The 16,667-nt window shown below is 40.5% G+C and overlaps 1 protein-coding gene across 8 annotated transcripts in view; it reads right to left on the bottom strand.

Moving 5' to 3' along the window:
* Window positions 1-16,667, bottom strand: part of ELMO1 (engulfment and cell motility 1) — a 516,082-nt gene that overhangs the window by 150,718 nt on the left and 348,697 nt on the right. For all 8 annotated transcript variants that reach the window (XM_017670942.3, XM_017670934.3, XM_037027353.2 and 5 more), the window contains one exon: window positions 2,543-2,679. In XM_017670942.3, coding sequence (XP_017526431.1) covers window positions 2,543-2,679 — 137 coding nt within the window. The remainder of the gene's footprint in view (window positions 1-2,542; window positions 2,680-16,667) is intronic.

Genomic DNA, 16,667 nt, shown 5'->3' with positions numbered 1-16,667 from the left:
GGTAATTTGTTAAAGGATCAATAGGAAACAATACACGCATGAAAAAAATAAGTATATAACCGATATACTTTCCTGGTTATAAAAGAAGGGAATAAAAGAAAAAAGCAACAGCAAAAATATTTAATGTAGAAAATTTAAATTCCTTGTTATTCCCATCACAGATATTCCTTTGATAGCCACCTCTTGGCCAATGGATATGTGTACATGGGTTGGGACCCTCTGCCTCTCAGGCCTCCAACTACCTGCTCAAGCCATGAATTGTCAGCATTGCCCAGCAGTATATGTGTGACACCAGACTAACCCTTGTGATTTGTAAACAAAGTGAGAAGATGGCACTTAGGGATACAGTAAGAAACCGTACTCCAAACCTGGCTCGTAGATCTTGCTGAAGAGAGGTTTTTGCAGCCATATAAATCAATTATGAAACAGTTTCAGAGTGACACTCTGGGGAGCTTGCTGCCACCTGGTGGAACCTCACCTTGCACAGGTGAGATATTGTCACCACCAGTCAGAGCACACACCATGATGAACTGCATGGACCCAAAAATCATGCTCAAAACTGCATGGAGCCAAGAGTCATGGTCACCTTCCTTCTCCAGCCCTGCTCATCTCCTCCAGACTATGGTCTCTGGTTTCCTTGGTTAACAATGTATCCTTGGAGCTTCATGTTCTTCTATAAGATTTAGGTGGCTAGGTGTTCATCCCCTTGAACCATTCCTTTGCAAGAATCTGGTGATATTTTCCATATAACTGATATATGCACAGATCCACAATAATAGTATCTGCATTGTTATCACTTAAAAAATGCCATTTTCTGTAATTCAGGAGAAGCAGATGGTTGACATCTTCTCAGAAAGCAGACAAACATCTGATGCTAGGACACATGACAACCAGTGAGGCCCCTTCTCTTGGAGGAACAAGTGTCCCAGGCACATAAAAGCTGAAGACCGCATGGCTTTGAAACACTGCAGTTCATGAAAGAGTTGAACTGATCTGGGGCAAGAGGCTATAGCTATATCAGAGACTACTGATTTAACTCTCCACTTTTTTTGGCTTGATTATACAAAGATCTCTCTGCTCCTTCTTTTCTCTCTCCCAGGGATGATTTGTACCTGAATTGCAAAGTCTTACAATCAAGTGAAGTACCCTTAGTAGGCTGCACTTATAATCACAAGAGAATTAATGGGTCTCTTTCCCCCACTTCCCTTCCTAAATCATGCCTGTCCTTAGGCAGAGCTGCTCAGACCCTTCATGGCTCTGAATCGCAGCTTCCAGATCAGTATTCTCCAAAGGGGGGCATCATGAGGGTCTATTTCAAGAATTAAATAGATGGTCCCAAATGGCAGAGATAGAATGGCTTTGTACAACTGCAGGCAAGGTCATGATGCTGGTGGAGACCAGTGGGTGGAAACCTGACAGGCTTGGGACAGAGCCATGTTTCCTTTCCCTGGTTTTCTTTTTTTCAACCAGTTATCAGTTCAAGATGCCGCAAACCAAAAATATGATGGAAAAGAAGGGTGAAATGTAAGTTTAAAGGAAAGGTGACAGGGAATCAAAGACCAACAAGAATATCGAGCAGAGTTGGAATTCAGATATTATGCCCTAAGTACAAGCCCATGAGGGCCCTACAGGATGACTGTGAGATGGGACCCTTAGACCCTTAGCCATAGCTCTGTCCCCAGTACCCTGTCAGTGGGCATGGTGATGGGACCACCCAAACCAACAGCCTTATACAGTAGAAAATCAGAAGTATTAAAGGCTTAACTATTCTTGTCCCAACCATCAGCTATTATTGGCCATGTCACTACTGTTCACAAGGCTTTTACTTAAGGATAAAGATTTTGTTTATCTTCAGCAATGTACATGATGATTCTGCTTCCTCTGACATGGTCAACCCTCTTCTCTCCATCCAACATACACTTACAAACAGAAATGTGAAATTCAATCTCTTACAGAAAACCAAAGAACACCCCGTTCAAAGAATCAAATGCTTTCTATAAACCAAGAAATGCTCCTATAAACTTATTTACTCAACTCCCTGAAAGAGCTTTTGCATTTTAATAAAAAACCTTTTAGGCACAACAAAGGGCAGATTATCTCAAACTATCATAATCCACAGAGAAACGGAGCAAACTTTCTGATCTCATCTTCTCAGTGGCAGCTCCCTGCACAGGTGAGGGAAGGCATTTTCCCCAATAGATATTAGATGAACAAGGAAAAAAACACAATTAAAGGAAAAGGTTCATCTAAACAATATTTTTCAAGAAAGGGTCTCTGCTGGTGGCTCCAGCTTGGGAAGCCAGGAGGAACGGAGCTCAATAATCATACACAAGCTTATCTCGAGAGATGACAGCATGGCCAACACACAGCCTTCTATGTCTGCATAAGCATGTCTTTCTCCATTCTCAAAGCAACCTACAATTACAGTTGTCCTCATCCTCCCAACTAGCCAACCACTTTCCACACACAGCTAAGGGACTGTGCAAAGGGTTCCCATTTGGGGACACAGGAAGCTGCTGCCCTCACCTCAGATTCACCTTACCTTGTTGAAGTCTTCTGAAGTGGCCCTCATTTCCTTCCATGTCTTGTTTAGGAGCTGGATACAGATGCAGAAAAACTCCTCAAAGGATCTATCATGGGTGAAGAACATTGGGTGGAAGTCGTTGCAGGTCTCACTAGCTGGAGGAAGGAGAAGGGAAATAAGGGAGGAAGTTTGAAAAGTGAAATGAGAGGACAAGCCACATTCAGGTGCCCCCAAGGAGGGATGACTGGAGGCCTATTTGGCTCAAGCCATGGGGGAAAAAGGCATTCTGATAAATCAACCTAAGGATAGCCCTGTGGAACTTCAAAGTTTAAGGTCAGATGGTCAGACCTTCCTTTAGGCACATAAGTTGCCTCAAAGAAGTCAGCTCCTAATCCACCCCCATGACATGACACTTAAGGCTTTGTTCCAGGATCTCCGGTGTTGGATATGGGTCCTCTGACTGGCTTCTTGACCTGATAAAGACTATCTCAACTGCTCTGTCCATCAGAGCTCCTCCATCACCCTTAATTCCTCCTCTCTCAGTAGAATAGCTGGCAGAGGATGAGCTTTCCCAAATACGCAATTAATTGTAACTTTGAAAATAGCATCCTTGATTATTTCTCCAGGGGGCCCTTTTCCCGCTTATGGCAGGGAGCAGGGGACATTTGAGATCATTAGCCATCTAATGCCATTAACCATTTGTTTTGTATTGGCAGACGCAGATGGCTGGAGGTCAAAACGATCCAAGTGGCTGTGCAGGCCACAACTGGTCCAGTCGTGGACCAAACCTTGAAGTCAGCCAGACTATCTTTGCATCTCTCCACTGCAGAGCTTCCTCAGGTCAGATGCAGACCTCTGAGCTCTAAGTTCTCCTTCCCAGACCAGTGCCCCAGCTGCTCCCTTCTTCCCAGCAATCGTAAGAAAAGCTTATACTTTTATGGCCCTTTTACCTGAATTTCATTTGACTGTTACAATGCTTCTCAGTGCTCATGTCTTACGGATGAGGACAAAAGAGCTCCTAGTTCCTGAAGCCCAAGGAACTAGGCTTTGTGATTTCCCAAAACAGTACCCAAGGGTTTTAAATATATATATATATAGGCTATTTCGTACAGTGAGAGAATTCCTGTGTTAACTGGAATCTCTTTAAAGACCAATTAGTCTTCAAGGTCAATGGTAGAATTTCACGTCCTAGAAGCCCAGAGAGGAGGAGGCAAGGCAGGAGTGGGGTTTACGGCAGAGATGTTCTGTACTTGGGGAAGCCCTGGTGCCTGCCATGTGGCTGATCCCACTTAGAATCCGCTGGTGCAGGCCCCTGGGGAGTGACCCCTGACCACGTCTAAGCAGACATGCTCTTCTCTGGCAGGGCCACAAGCTATTCTATCTTCTTCCATCTTCTCCCTTATGAATGCGGTGAATTCCAGACCTCTGGAAGGGGCATGTGTTTGTTCAGCTTACCCCTTCTGAAAGTTACAACCTGACATGAAGCCATGTAATGCTGTTTTCTTTAAGACAAGGTAAGGGCATAGGCCAGCAGCAATGCTCAGTCATATAGAAAACTTTTGGGTCTTGGGGGTGGAAGATTTGCATTCAAGTTCAGCCCATGCCAATCAGCAGCAAATCACTTTGTTCTTTCTGAGCCTCAATTTTATTAACTAATAAATGAAAACAAAATCTCCTCTGTCTTCTCTAAAGGCTTCAGAGAGGACCAAATGACATAATTCATGGGAAAGTGCTTTGACAGAATAAAAGTTGATGCGAATATGGAGAAAGGAGGTGGTAATGATGATAAATGCTGTGCAAGCTAATCATTTCCAGGAGCATGGCTTGTTCCTTGATTTCCACCCAATTTCCAGCCAAGCCTGTTCACATCTCAGAAATCAGAAGCAAGAATATTTAAGTCACCCCACCCCCAGCCTGTGTTACTGGCAAAAGATGTCAAAAGTCAAGTTCTGACTGGAGACACAAAGCTATGTAAGAACCTGGTCACAAACGCGGACGGACTGTGTGTTTGCTGCCCCAGGCAGTGAGCTGTCAGTCTCCCTTTCATAAGCACTGAAGCCAACGAAATTTACAAGCCTACAGAAGCACATTATTGCCATCTATGAACTCATTATTAATCACATTATCACTGTATCTTTTTCAGGCCCAGTGTGATTATATGTGTACTTTATGCCCTAGTTAAAGTTTTTATGGGATTCCCGGAGCTGAGACAGCCAAACAAAAAAAGACCAACCAGTCCCACTCTTGTCCCAGTGCAGAGGGAGAAATGCAACATCATTCCTAATAGAGAATATTTGCTGGGTGCTTATGATTCATCAGGAGCTCTAGAGGCATTATCCTCTCAACAACCCAAGAAAGTGGCACTATGTTTATCCTCATCTTATACAGAAGAAGGGGAAATTTGGAGAAATTAAATCTTCCATTATAAGCTTTTTTTTAGGTGGCCCCAAATGAGCATTTGAAACCTGGAGTTGAGTTGACCCAGCAGGCTTCCTGCCTTAATTGGCAAGAACTCAGGGCATTTCCTTGTGACTGCGGCTTTGATAATAAACCTTCCCACCCACTGTCCTAGAGCTCGCACTTCTTCTTCAATAGAAACCAGGATCTTGACCTGCAGTCCAATGGGGCTCACAAGTGCAGAGCCAGCACCTGCTAACAGACACCTGGCCGTGTGACATCACCAGCAATAGTTATTCCTCCGTCACCAGCCCCAGGTTGGGAACTGGGTCTCCATCAATGTTTTTTCTTACAGCAAGCATATTAGGAAGATATGATCAGTTTCCTTCTTTCCTTTTAAATGAGAAATAGAGTTAGAAAGGTTTGGAGACGTCCAAGGTCACAGGGCTTGGAGGTGATACATCTGGGATTCAAACTCAGTCGCCTTGTCTTCAAAGCCATCATTGTTCTATTGCACTCATTTCCTCATTCTGCTTCCCAATTAACTCTGCCTTCATCACATCATACACCCCCCAACACAAATATTAAAAAATTGCTTTTACACCCATAGAAGACACTTATGAAGTAAAATCTTGTGAGTGGCACAGGTTTCTTAATGCTTAAGTATATTTAGTCTCAGATTCCTTTTCTTTCCCCGTACTAGTCACGGTCCAAGTGGAGTTAGATTCAAATCATCAGGGTTACACTCTTCTTCAAGACCTTACCTCTCCTTTCCCTGGGTCAGGTTAAACTGTACCCTTGACAACTCTCTTGAGTACCCAAGAAATATCCTACTTGGTTCTAGCTTCTACCGAACCAACTCTTTTGTCTTCTCAAGATATTTTCAGCTTCTGGAACACACCAAGTTTCCCCTAGACATCGGTCACTGGTGAAGAGTCACACAGGATGAATTTATTTGTCTTCTTTTAAGAAACTCACGGGTTGTGTTCTGTGTTAACAGAATGGCACTTTTGTTCATTCCAACAACATGCTCTGCTCAAAAATGACTTTTCCCAGCCTCTTTTGTAACTAAGAGTGGTCATTAGGACACAATCTCAATCAGTGATAGTAAATAGAAATTGCTAGGTAGAGAATTTCAAGGAAAGTCCTTTAAAAGGGGCAAGACTTGATTGGCTTATCCCTTTGGCTTCTCCTTTCAACTTTTTCAAGGTAAGAACACAATTTCTTCATATCCAGCGATGACTGGAGCTCCTACAGCTGCTCCCTTAGTAAAAAAAATGAGGGCTACAACCTAGAATAGATAGTTAGAAGGAGCTCCTGATGACACTGGGTGTCACCATACAAGCCCCAAATTGCCCTCCTATGGAATTCTTTGTTTACCATTTGTTTAGGTCACTGTTTTCAGGTTTTCTATTATTCTTAGTCACATGAAATTACTGATATGGAAACTTAAACTTATGCACCACAGACATTAGTATAAGAAAGCACATGTTCAAGATCATTGGAGGCTATGGAAGAAGTATGAATGACGAGACAACATTATATAATGGCTAGATCTGCATTCGAAGACCAAACCTGATACTCCCCAGCATGCTATGTAACCTTAGACAATTAAACTTCCTAAATCTGTAAAATATATGACCATGTAAGATTTGTAAGTATCAAAATAGATTATGTATATAAAGTATGTGATAAGGTAACTAGAATACTTAGTAAACAGTGGCTATTAGGTATTGCTTCAGCATCACTATCAGCACACTACACAGCTTCTTAAAATTCTAAGAGATAAGGAAGGAAAGAAAAATCTGGTGAATAGTCTTTGGGGTCCTACTCATAAGATATGGAGGGGTTGAGGTCAGTCAATCATTCTTGTTGATGATGCCAAAGACTTCTGGTATATTCAGGTGCCAAAGCTGAAATTTTACATGCTGAGGGTACACGTACTCATCCGCAATGGCAAACCAACATTGCCTCCAGAGAAAAACAATGCCTGGCTCCTTCTCATAGTGTTGTATTATGAAAACAATATAAATTTCAGAATCAGGTGAGCCTTGATTCAAGTCCTCACTAGGTCTGTGATGCAAGCATCCTTCTCCCATGGTTTCCTCACCCAGTACGTGGACACACTCTTGGAATTGTATGAGGTGAAGAGGCTGGGCCTTGACACACATTAAATCTAAGTTCTCACCGTCCCCTTCAAACCTCCAAATGATGTCCAAGTCTCACAGGCTCTTTTAAGTTGGTCATGAAAGAAATGTTGCTAATAGTTCATTTTAAAAATAGATGAAACTAAGATAGTCACCTGGGTAGAAGGCCTGACCCCTGATGTAAGTGCTTTGGGATTCAGTTCACTCCCCATCCCAGTGAGAGAGGCAGGAAAAGTGGTGGAGGCTGGGAGAACATGAGTCACAAAAGTAAGGAGAGGGGAAAAAGCGCTTTATTTTCCTTTGTCTTTAGTGTTTTGAAACCACAGGCCTAAGTGACTAAAGAAAGCCGAGACAAGACAGCCATTGTTCACAGCAGGACTAAGACAGCACCAGAACATATCCAGTGCAGGAGCAATTCTCAAGGCTGACTAGCGGTCAAGTTCTGTGTCCCTAGTTAGGAGGGGCTAGCATCGGAAAACAGCATATAAAAGGAAGATATCTTGAGGAATGAAGGTTACTAGGGGAGCTGTAATATAACAGTGGTACTAGCTAGCAATTGTTTAAAACTATGTGCTGGGCACTCTTCTAAGAGTTTTACCTGTCTGAACTATCAATAACAAAGGAATTATTATCAATACTATTACAGAGATGAGAAAACTGAGAAACAGTGAAGTTAGTAACTTACAATGACAGGTCCAGGGGTAGAGCTCCGCATTCTATCACCAGAGTCAGTATTTTTATCCCCCAAGAGCAGGGATTGGCTTGCCATCATCCTGAACTTCTTTAAGAGACCTCGCTTGCAGTAAGGAATTGGCAAATGACTTCCAAATATAAAATAAATAAGTCATGGGGATATAATATACAGCATAGGGGATAGAGTTAATAATATGTAAAAACTTCGTATGGTGACAGATGGTAGCTGGATTTATCATGGGTGATCGATTTAATCATCTACACAAATGTTGAACTGCTATGTTGTACACCTGAAACTAATGTAATATTGTATGTCAACTATGCTTCAGTAAAAAAAGCATCAAAAAGAATTCATTCCTTGACAAGTTACAGAAGAAATAATGAAAAGATTTTGATGTATTTTGGGATTTATGACTCCTTGTTTTAAGTATGTTCCAGTATTAGAGGTAAGGATAAAAGATTAAGTATTAATATGTTTTTCCTCTAGAGTGTTCAAATTGTAGCTATTCAAGATTGAGGATTATTTTAGGAAAGTCCCCTTCAGCATACCTGGTTCTGTATTATTTTGTAGGTAAGAGCAGCGAGAAAGGCAAAATGGCTTGCCCAAGCACCCATGAGGGCAGAAAGGGGGCAAAGATGCTGGAAGCTGGCCTGTCTCACCTACTGCTGAGTCACCTGGGCAGGTCATTTCATCTGTCAGTGCCTCAGTCTTTTCATCTGTAATAAAGGGGCAACCACAGTATGTGAACTTCATCAGGTACCTGTGAGCATTAAGTGGGAACAGTGACTATAGAAACAGGCTGTATGCAAGTGTTTTCAACAAGGCTATGATACTCATTTATCAAATGAACTCTGGCTCAGGCCAACCCACTGATAGATGTGAGCTTTCAAAAGCATGCAGGGATGGCCTAACTCTCAGAAATAGGGTTCTAATTCACAGGTTTCAACAAACAGGGAGGGTGAGGTTTATTATTGCTTCTTAAAGAAAATAAAAACACTGAAAAAAGTATTGAATTAGTAGGCAATGATTTTATAAATGAAATTTAGAGAGAAACTTTCAATGAGTCAAACATAGTATGACTTTTTTAAAAAAGTATTTTTAAGCATACTATTTTTAACACAATGATATTCTACTTTATATATATAAAAAGAATCAACTTAATGGTCTTTTCAGTCTGGAAATAATGAGGTATTATCAGGGCTGAGGGTAAACCAGGTTCTTATGAATTTCCTGATATCTGAATCATTTATAAAGAGGCCAGCTCTGAAAGAAGCTATAATCCACATACATGTTTTAAAAATAAAAATAAGAATGCTGTATACTTATGTAGCACTTTGCCTTTCAAAGTAGATTTGTTCCTATTCTTCACTGGATAATGGGAGGTGAGGCAGGTATTGTTAGAGTCTCAGAGAGCAAGGGCTACTGCAGTACAGGGAGTAAACAATGGAATATTAGCACAGAGAACAGGTCCCCATGCTGCCTGTGACCTTGAGAAGGTCATCTCAGCTTCCCAGGCTCCAGGTTTCTTACTATAAATGAGATGGGTTGGTAGGTTTCTGCCAAGTACACACACACGCACACGCACACGCACGTGCACACACACATATGAGCACCAGATAATGTTTCTTCAATTCCTTAATATCCATCAATAATTACAGAACTTTGAAACTGTACCTGCACTTTATTTCCTAAGTTATTATATCCTGGAATGACAAGATGGCTACACATTTCATTTAAGATATTAAAGCATCAAAGTGACATTTCATAGGCTTAGAAAATGTATGATGAGCTGGTCTTAACTCTTTCTCACATAAGAAAAATTGTTGGCTGATTTTACACCCTTTCAACCTACTAATATCATCTAATGTAGACCATTACATAAGAAAATTTCTTGACTGAAGATAGAATGACAAGATGATACAGGGAAGGGCACGTAAGTTCTGCTCTTTCATGGGTATTTTCTAAGACAAATACCATCTTTGAGATGTGAAAAACCTCCATTTCATGCTTTCTCTGCCCCTTGTTATGCTAAAAGAGCCTGTGAATCCATTTGCAATGACTAGAAGAACATAGATTTGGGAGGCACTAGGCAAATTCTGAATATTTTTACCAAAATAGAGATAAAAGCACTGGCCTAATGCAAAGAGCATTTTGTTTTAAAATTATGAGCTAAAGGAAGAGGGGATAAATCACATACACAGAACAGTATTTAATATATGAAAGCTGCCAAAGCAGTTGTAAAACCTTACATTATCCATGGCATGGAAACTCAAATTAGAACTATTTGTGGCTGTAGGATCTGTCTGGATAATATATTTATGAATTCTCAGATCCAAATGTATATTCATAGCTTTATATCTTTAAAGGAAATCTTACCCTGTGGCCTCTGAGTTTTCTATTTTTAGACCCAATTTTTTTAATAGCTTGGTGTTGGAGTTTTGGTACTATGTGGGAAGATGCTAAAAGTTCAGGACCTTTTGTAGGTGGTAGAGGTGAAAAGAGGAGCGTGAGGGCAAAGATCTCGACATTTGCCCACCGCTGCTGAGTTCCACCAGGATGGAAGTGGCCACTCCTACTATGTTGGGACAGCCGATCAGAGGCTTGAAACCTGCTCAGTGCTTCCCAGCTCCTGAAGCCTGGTTTAACAGAACTCTGGATATTCTTTTCTACCTTCTCTCATGCTTAAAAATAGTATGAAATCAACACCAAAATGATATATAGTAGCTAATCCAATGCTTCCCTATGAGCCTTTTTTTTAAGAACATGCAGAGAGATAAAAATACTGACATGGGTTAGTGCTAAAAATCAGACTCTAGCACCAAAGGGCAGCAGCCAATTCAACAAGATGACCTGAGGTTATCACGCAGGCACACAGTGTGTGTTAATAGAAGAGCAGAGGTTCTGGAGTGAGGCTGGCCTGGGTGCAAATCTTGCTGTTACTACTTAATAGCAATGTGACCTTGACCAATTTATAATTCCTCAATTTCCTCATTAAAAGAAACAAATAATGACTCCTACCTCATTAGATTGCTGTTAGGATTAAATGTAAAGTGATACATGATTTATATACTAACTGAGATAAAATAAGCATTCAGTAATGGCGGGTTGTTACTAGTTTTAGTAACAAAATGACTATCATTTTACTTAGCTAAAATGACACATTTGGAGGAATTACACTTTCAGATGGGAAGACATTATAAAACTAAAGTTATTAAAACAGCCTGGCTTTGATCCATGGATAGAAAAACAGAACAATGGAATAAACTATGGAGTGCAGACACAGACCTGTATGTACAGTCACTGGATTCATGAGAGGGGTGACACCACAATGGACAGGATTTTCAATAACTTGTGTCAGGCCAACTGTATGTGTACCTGGAAAAAAATGGATATGACTCCCCATCTTTTACCTTCTACAAAAACCAACCCTGGGTGAATTATAGATCTCAAAATGAAAAGAGAAACAATGAAGTTTCTATATAATAAAGAAGGATATACTTATGACTTTGAAGTGCGCAAAGTCTTCTTAAACAGGACCAAAAAAATCATTAACCCCAGGAAAAAGGTTTGTTTACATTATATTAAAATCAGGAACTTCTGTTTATCAAAAGATACAATAAGGATGGCAAACTCAGAGTAGGAGAAAACTTGCAACATTATCTGACAGAGAACTGGTTTCTATGATATTCCCCTGAAAGTCAGTAAGAAACAGAGAACCCAATAGAAAAATGGGAGTGATGTAAATAGGCACTTCATAAAATAGGACAACTAAGTGGCCAATAAACACATGAAAAGGTGTTCAGCTTTTCTAGTTGCCAGGGAAATGTAAATGTAAATCAGAATGGCTACAATGAAAAGACAAAAAATACTAAATGTGGAACAAACGGAATTCTTAGGCACTGTTGAGGGAAGTGTACACTGGTTCAACCACTTTGAAAAATAGCTTTGCATTATCTAGAGCTAAAATATTCATATCCTATGATATAGCAATTCTATCCCAGAGAAATGCATATGTACATGTTCCTAAAGAAATGTACACAAATGTTCACAGCAGTGCTATTTGTTAGAGCCAAAACCTGAGACAACCAAGATGTCCATCTAAGTAAGAGATTACATAAATAAATTAGTTTATTCACATAGCAGCATATTTTCTACAAAGAAATCATTTCTGAAAATTATGCTGCACACAATAACATGAGTGACTTGAAAACATTATGTTGAACAAAAATACCCTATATTGAAGAGAACATTCTATATGATCTTATTTATCTAAAGCTCAAAACAAGCAGAATTCATCTATGACCGTGGACATAGTGTATCATTTTTTTGGAGAAGAGCAGGCCAAGAGGCTCTTGATGGTTATATAATGATCTAGAAACATGATAATGATCTAGATCTCTATGTTGATCTAGGTAGGTGCTTAATGGATAGGTAGTGACTGGAAAATTCATTGGGCTGTGTTGTGCTTTTAGGATTTGAACACTGCTATGCATTTAAGTTAGACTTACAAAAAAGTTAACATAAGAAAGAAGAACATGAGCTTTCTGGGTCAATAAGAAGAGACAATGCCATTTTAGACAGGGTAAAACTGTTGTGGATGATTTAACTTCATTCTTTAGAAACAGGACAGCACTTGCCCTGCCCACCACCTCTGGAACCAGGGACTGGCATTTTACATAGCCGGGTTTACTGGCTTGATGAAAAAGCATGTAACCTGTCTATGCAGGCATCCTTGTCCAATCACCTAATTGGTATCAGCTTCTAAAGTTTCATCAAGGGCACATTTTCACACCTGGACTTTAGTTTAATTCATACATTAGATGAATAAGAGTATATGTGTGCATTTTCTTTTCTGACAGGGGATGCTGACCTCACTGAGGAGTACTGCAGATGCTGATGGAAAAGTTACAGTAGATTTGACTGGTTGTGCATGAACTCTAAGAGTCACAAGTTTCTTTTAAATGAGCTTCCTCCTTCCCTCATGTCCATCACCCATTCATTTATAGAACTCTTTCCTTTCTTCCATCTTTAAGTTCACATGTCTGTCTGTCCATTAGTCCGTCTGTCTGTCCATCCGTCCGTCCATCCATCCATCCATTCATCCATCCAACTAGTAAAGGAGTTAAGAGCATGGCCCTGAAGTCAGTCTTCCTGCATTTGGATCCTGGCCCTGCCACTCATTTTCTATATGACCTGAGCTCATGAGGATGTTGAGATGAGTAAAAAATGAGGCTGAAGAAATAGGCAGGCATCAGGTATCTCATTCTTTGTAGACCACATTAGGGAATATGTGCTTTATTCCACCTGCAATGGTATGCCATTAAAGAGATTTAAATAGAAACATGATAAAGTAATAACTTCTCATTCTTTCTTACTCAACTCTCTGTCTCTTTTTAATGGGATTTAAATGCAGGTAGTTTGAGGATTTCTGTTCTTCTGGAAACTGCTCACTCGATATTTTGGTGTATTAAGGACAAGTGTGAACAAGATAATTACTTTAGTGCTAAGTGGTTAGGAGTGTCATTTCTGGAGTTAGCACTGGGACTAGAATTCTTCTTCTGCACCTTAACTGTGTGATCTGAACCAAGAGCTTTAATTTCTCTAAGTCTCTCGTCTTATGATGAAAGTAACAGTAACTTACATCCTGTAGAACTGAGTAAAGTTATAGGGAGAGGATTCCCATAAAACACTTAGCCCAGTAACTGGCATATAATAAGCACTCAATAAATGTTAGATACAAAAAATTGTGCAGACTACAAATATGATGTGTAATTTCCCCCACCCTTAAATCTCACATTTAATACAAGGTTTAATTTGCAATGGAATCTTATTTACTTTAACCTCCCTTAAGGAAGGTACACAGTTACCTAGAAAGTTCCAGAGCAGCATTGCCATTGTTATCTTGTAAAATGTTTAACCAAAAGACAAAATGTGCAGAAGTTCTAATAAATTAAGATTTCTGATTAAGAGTGAGCTAAATGAGCCCTGGAAGTTTGCTTATAATTGAAAAATATTCTTGCTGATATGCCCTGTATTTGTTTTTTTCCATTGTCCTCTGGATAAAACAACTAAGATATACATGAAAATGGAAGTTGAGTCCTTGAACACCTTACCTGTTGGTGAAGTAATCATTCTTGGATCCACTTACATGTCTACGAAAGGGCTGTTTTCTGGTCCAAAGAGAAAAAAGAGCACGGGGAAAAAATGGGCTTCTTTGAAAAGCGTTATTAAGGTTGTGGTATAAGTTGGCAATGCAAAACCAAGTGCAAAGCACACTTATCTTGCTGAGTGTATTTGACCTTTTTGGAGGTGGGGTGACTGGAGCATTGGGAGAGTACAGGAGAATATTGGGAAAGAAGAAAATTCTAACTTGGTGGTAAATAGCTAGTGGCAGGGCCAAGCAGAGCCTATTCACGAAGCGATTTCTACATGCTCTTGTTAAAATTTCCTTTATAAGGAAAATTATTCTGAGAAGTGACACATTAAGAGACTGCCCAAAATACAGCAAATTTAGCATGGATATGAATGATTGATTGCCTGTCCAACTATGTGAAATGGTCACTCAGGGGTTATGATGGATAGAGGCAGATTAATGAGCAACTGGGATGTGCCTCATTGAGGCCCCAGTAAGAACTGTCCACACCATGAAATGACCATGGACTACACCTTGACATGGGGCTCAGAGCCTTAGCCAGTGTTAGGGGGCTGACAAAAGGGCTAAAAATAAGTAATCCTGAATCTGATGAATGGGAAATTAAAGAAAGAGGACGTGCCAAGTCTTGCTCATCACTCTGCTTTTTCTTGTCTTCAGCGCCGTGTAACTGAATCCCCTTTGAAACTCAGCGATTACCCGTGGCGGTTAGAAGCCTTAGCGGGGCATTTAATACTTCTCAGTCTGACTTGATTCCACTCCTTCCAGCTTTTCTTTGGCCTATAACTGAACAAAGTCAGAGTTTCTATTTATCAAATAAACCGCCCTTGCTTATACTTCCACATTTTAAGCCCTGAGGTTTCCCTCTTCACAGAGCCCGTTGACTCATCTTCCAAAGTCCATCCCTTTGCTGAAGGCACTTCACACAGGCCCAGCCCAACTGCCTCTTCCTTTATGATTCTACAGACCTTTAATATTCTCCACCTGTTTGGATTCTCTCTGTGATAAGGAACCAACAAAAAATAGACACCCTGCATTAGTAATTTCTGCATCCTTTATGGTTCCCCCATGGCCAGCCTCTACAAACACACGCCTGCGCTCCCTGCCTGGGTGTCCTTCGCCTTCATGCCTCCAGGGGCATGCCTTTCTTCTACATGGTTTTCATCATGTCCCGCTTCACGCACTGCTTATGGAACAGGATGGCTGGGCCCGCACTTTTGTACAAGACATGTCTCAGCATTCCTGCAGCAATTCGGACATCTTGGGAAGCTTCACACATGTTTCACCCACTACTTTAAAATAGTCCAGCCTGCAAAAGGACCCAAGCTCTCCCCCAGTTTTCTGAAACCCCAGTGTAGGTGTTCTCATAACAATGAGGAACATTGTAAAGGGAGCAAATTAATTATATAAATTTAACAGGAAAGAAAAATCAAACCTGCTTATGTTTCTAAAATGCAGAGACTTAACCCTCCTCTGCAGATGAACTTCCAACACCCAGTCCCCAGCAGCGGGGGTCCCCCTCCCACTCCGTATATGCATTTACCACACAGCACTTTGAGCAGGAGCTCATCTCGGACTCTGTCATAGGAACATATGGCCTCAAGGATTGCATAACAGTGTTAACAATGTGTTCACACTGGGTGGTGGAATTAAGGGCGGTAAGGGGGATGTTAAGGGAATAATCCACTGACAATCATTCTTTTGTCAATGTGGGATTTGAGAGGATAGAGATTTCTATCAGTGAACAAAAAGGAGTTAAGTACCTAATATTTTTGCCTATCTCTAGTTCCACGCAGTCCTCTTAAGCAAGAGCAGGATAAAGAGCAGGCTCTCTCCCACCCAGGATTGCATGGGCAAGTTTGTGCAGAGGCACAGAGAGGCCCTCTCAGTGTATGAACAGACTACCAGGCCCCAAGAAGCATATCCTCAAGGTAACGTGATAATAATTTAGGAAAAGGTCAAGCTTCACACAGGCGCAACTGAGATTTTACCAGAAAGAGAGGAAACCAAAGGATAAGGCATTAAATACCAAACCAGTAACAGCTGGCTGGAAAGCTTGAAAAGGACATAATCTGAATAACAAGACACTTGGGGAATCTGCTTCAGTAAATGAGAAGGTGAGCAGCCTAGAAAAGCATGTTATTTACTTTAGAATATTGCAACGTCCATGTACTAGGAACTGTCCTAAACTCCTTACAAGTATTTTGTCATTTAGTCTTCATAACAATTCCATGAGATAGGTGCAGCTGGCATCACCCCCATTGTACAGATGAGAAAACTGAGGCACAGGGGACAGATTTAGCTTGGCTCACGTAGCAAAGAGGGAGCAGAACCAGAGTTTAACAATTTGGTCCAGGGTCTCTGTTATCTGGCTACTCACTGGACAGCGATTTCCTACCATGGAAGATTTTTACAGCAGCAAGTTAATACTTTCTAGGACACCTATTTACTGTTATTTAAAAATAAATTTAATTGCATTTCTTTCTTCTCTGACCCACTATTTTAATGAAGACTTGGTCTGTTAACTAAGGTAATTTTGGAGTATGCAGTTCTTATAGTTGGTAAAACAGTACTGTATTTTCCAGTTTATCTGTAGCAGATATATATCCCCATAGAAATGTTACTGTTTTAATGCCAGGGGAAAAATAAACAATTTGTACACTCTTAATTTCAGGGAACTTTTAACTGTTCATTAGCTTAATAGATCCTCATCTTAATAAATAATATACAAAATTTATCTCCTTTAATGCAAGG

Source organism: Manis javanica, chromosome 6, assembly GCF_040802235.1.
Source record: "Manis javanica isolate MJ-LG chromosome 6, MJ_LKY, whole genome shotgun sequence".
NCBI classification, from domain to species: domain Eukaryota; kingdom Metazoa; phylum Chordata; class Mammalia; order Pholidota; family Manidae; genus Manis; species Manis javanica.
This window is presented reverse-complemented; position numbering and strand designations above follow the sequence as displayed.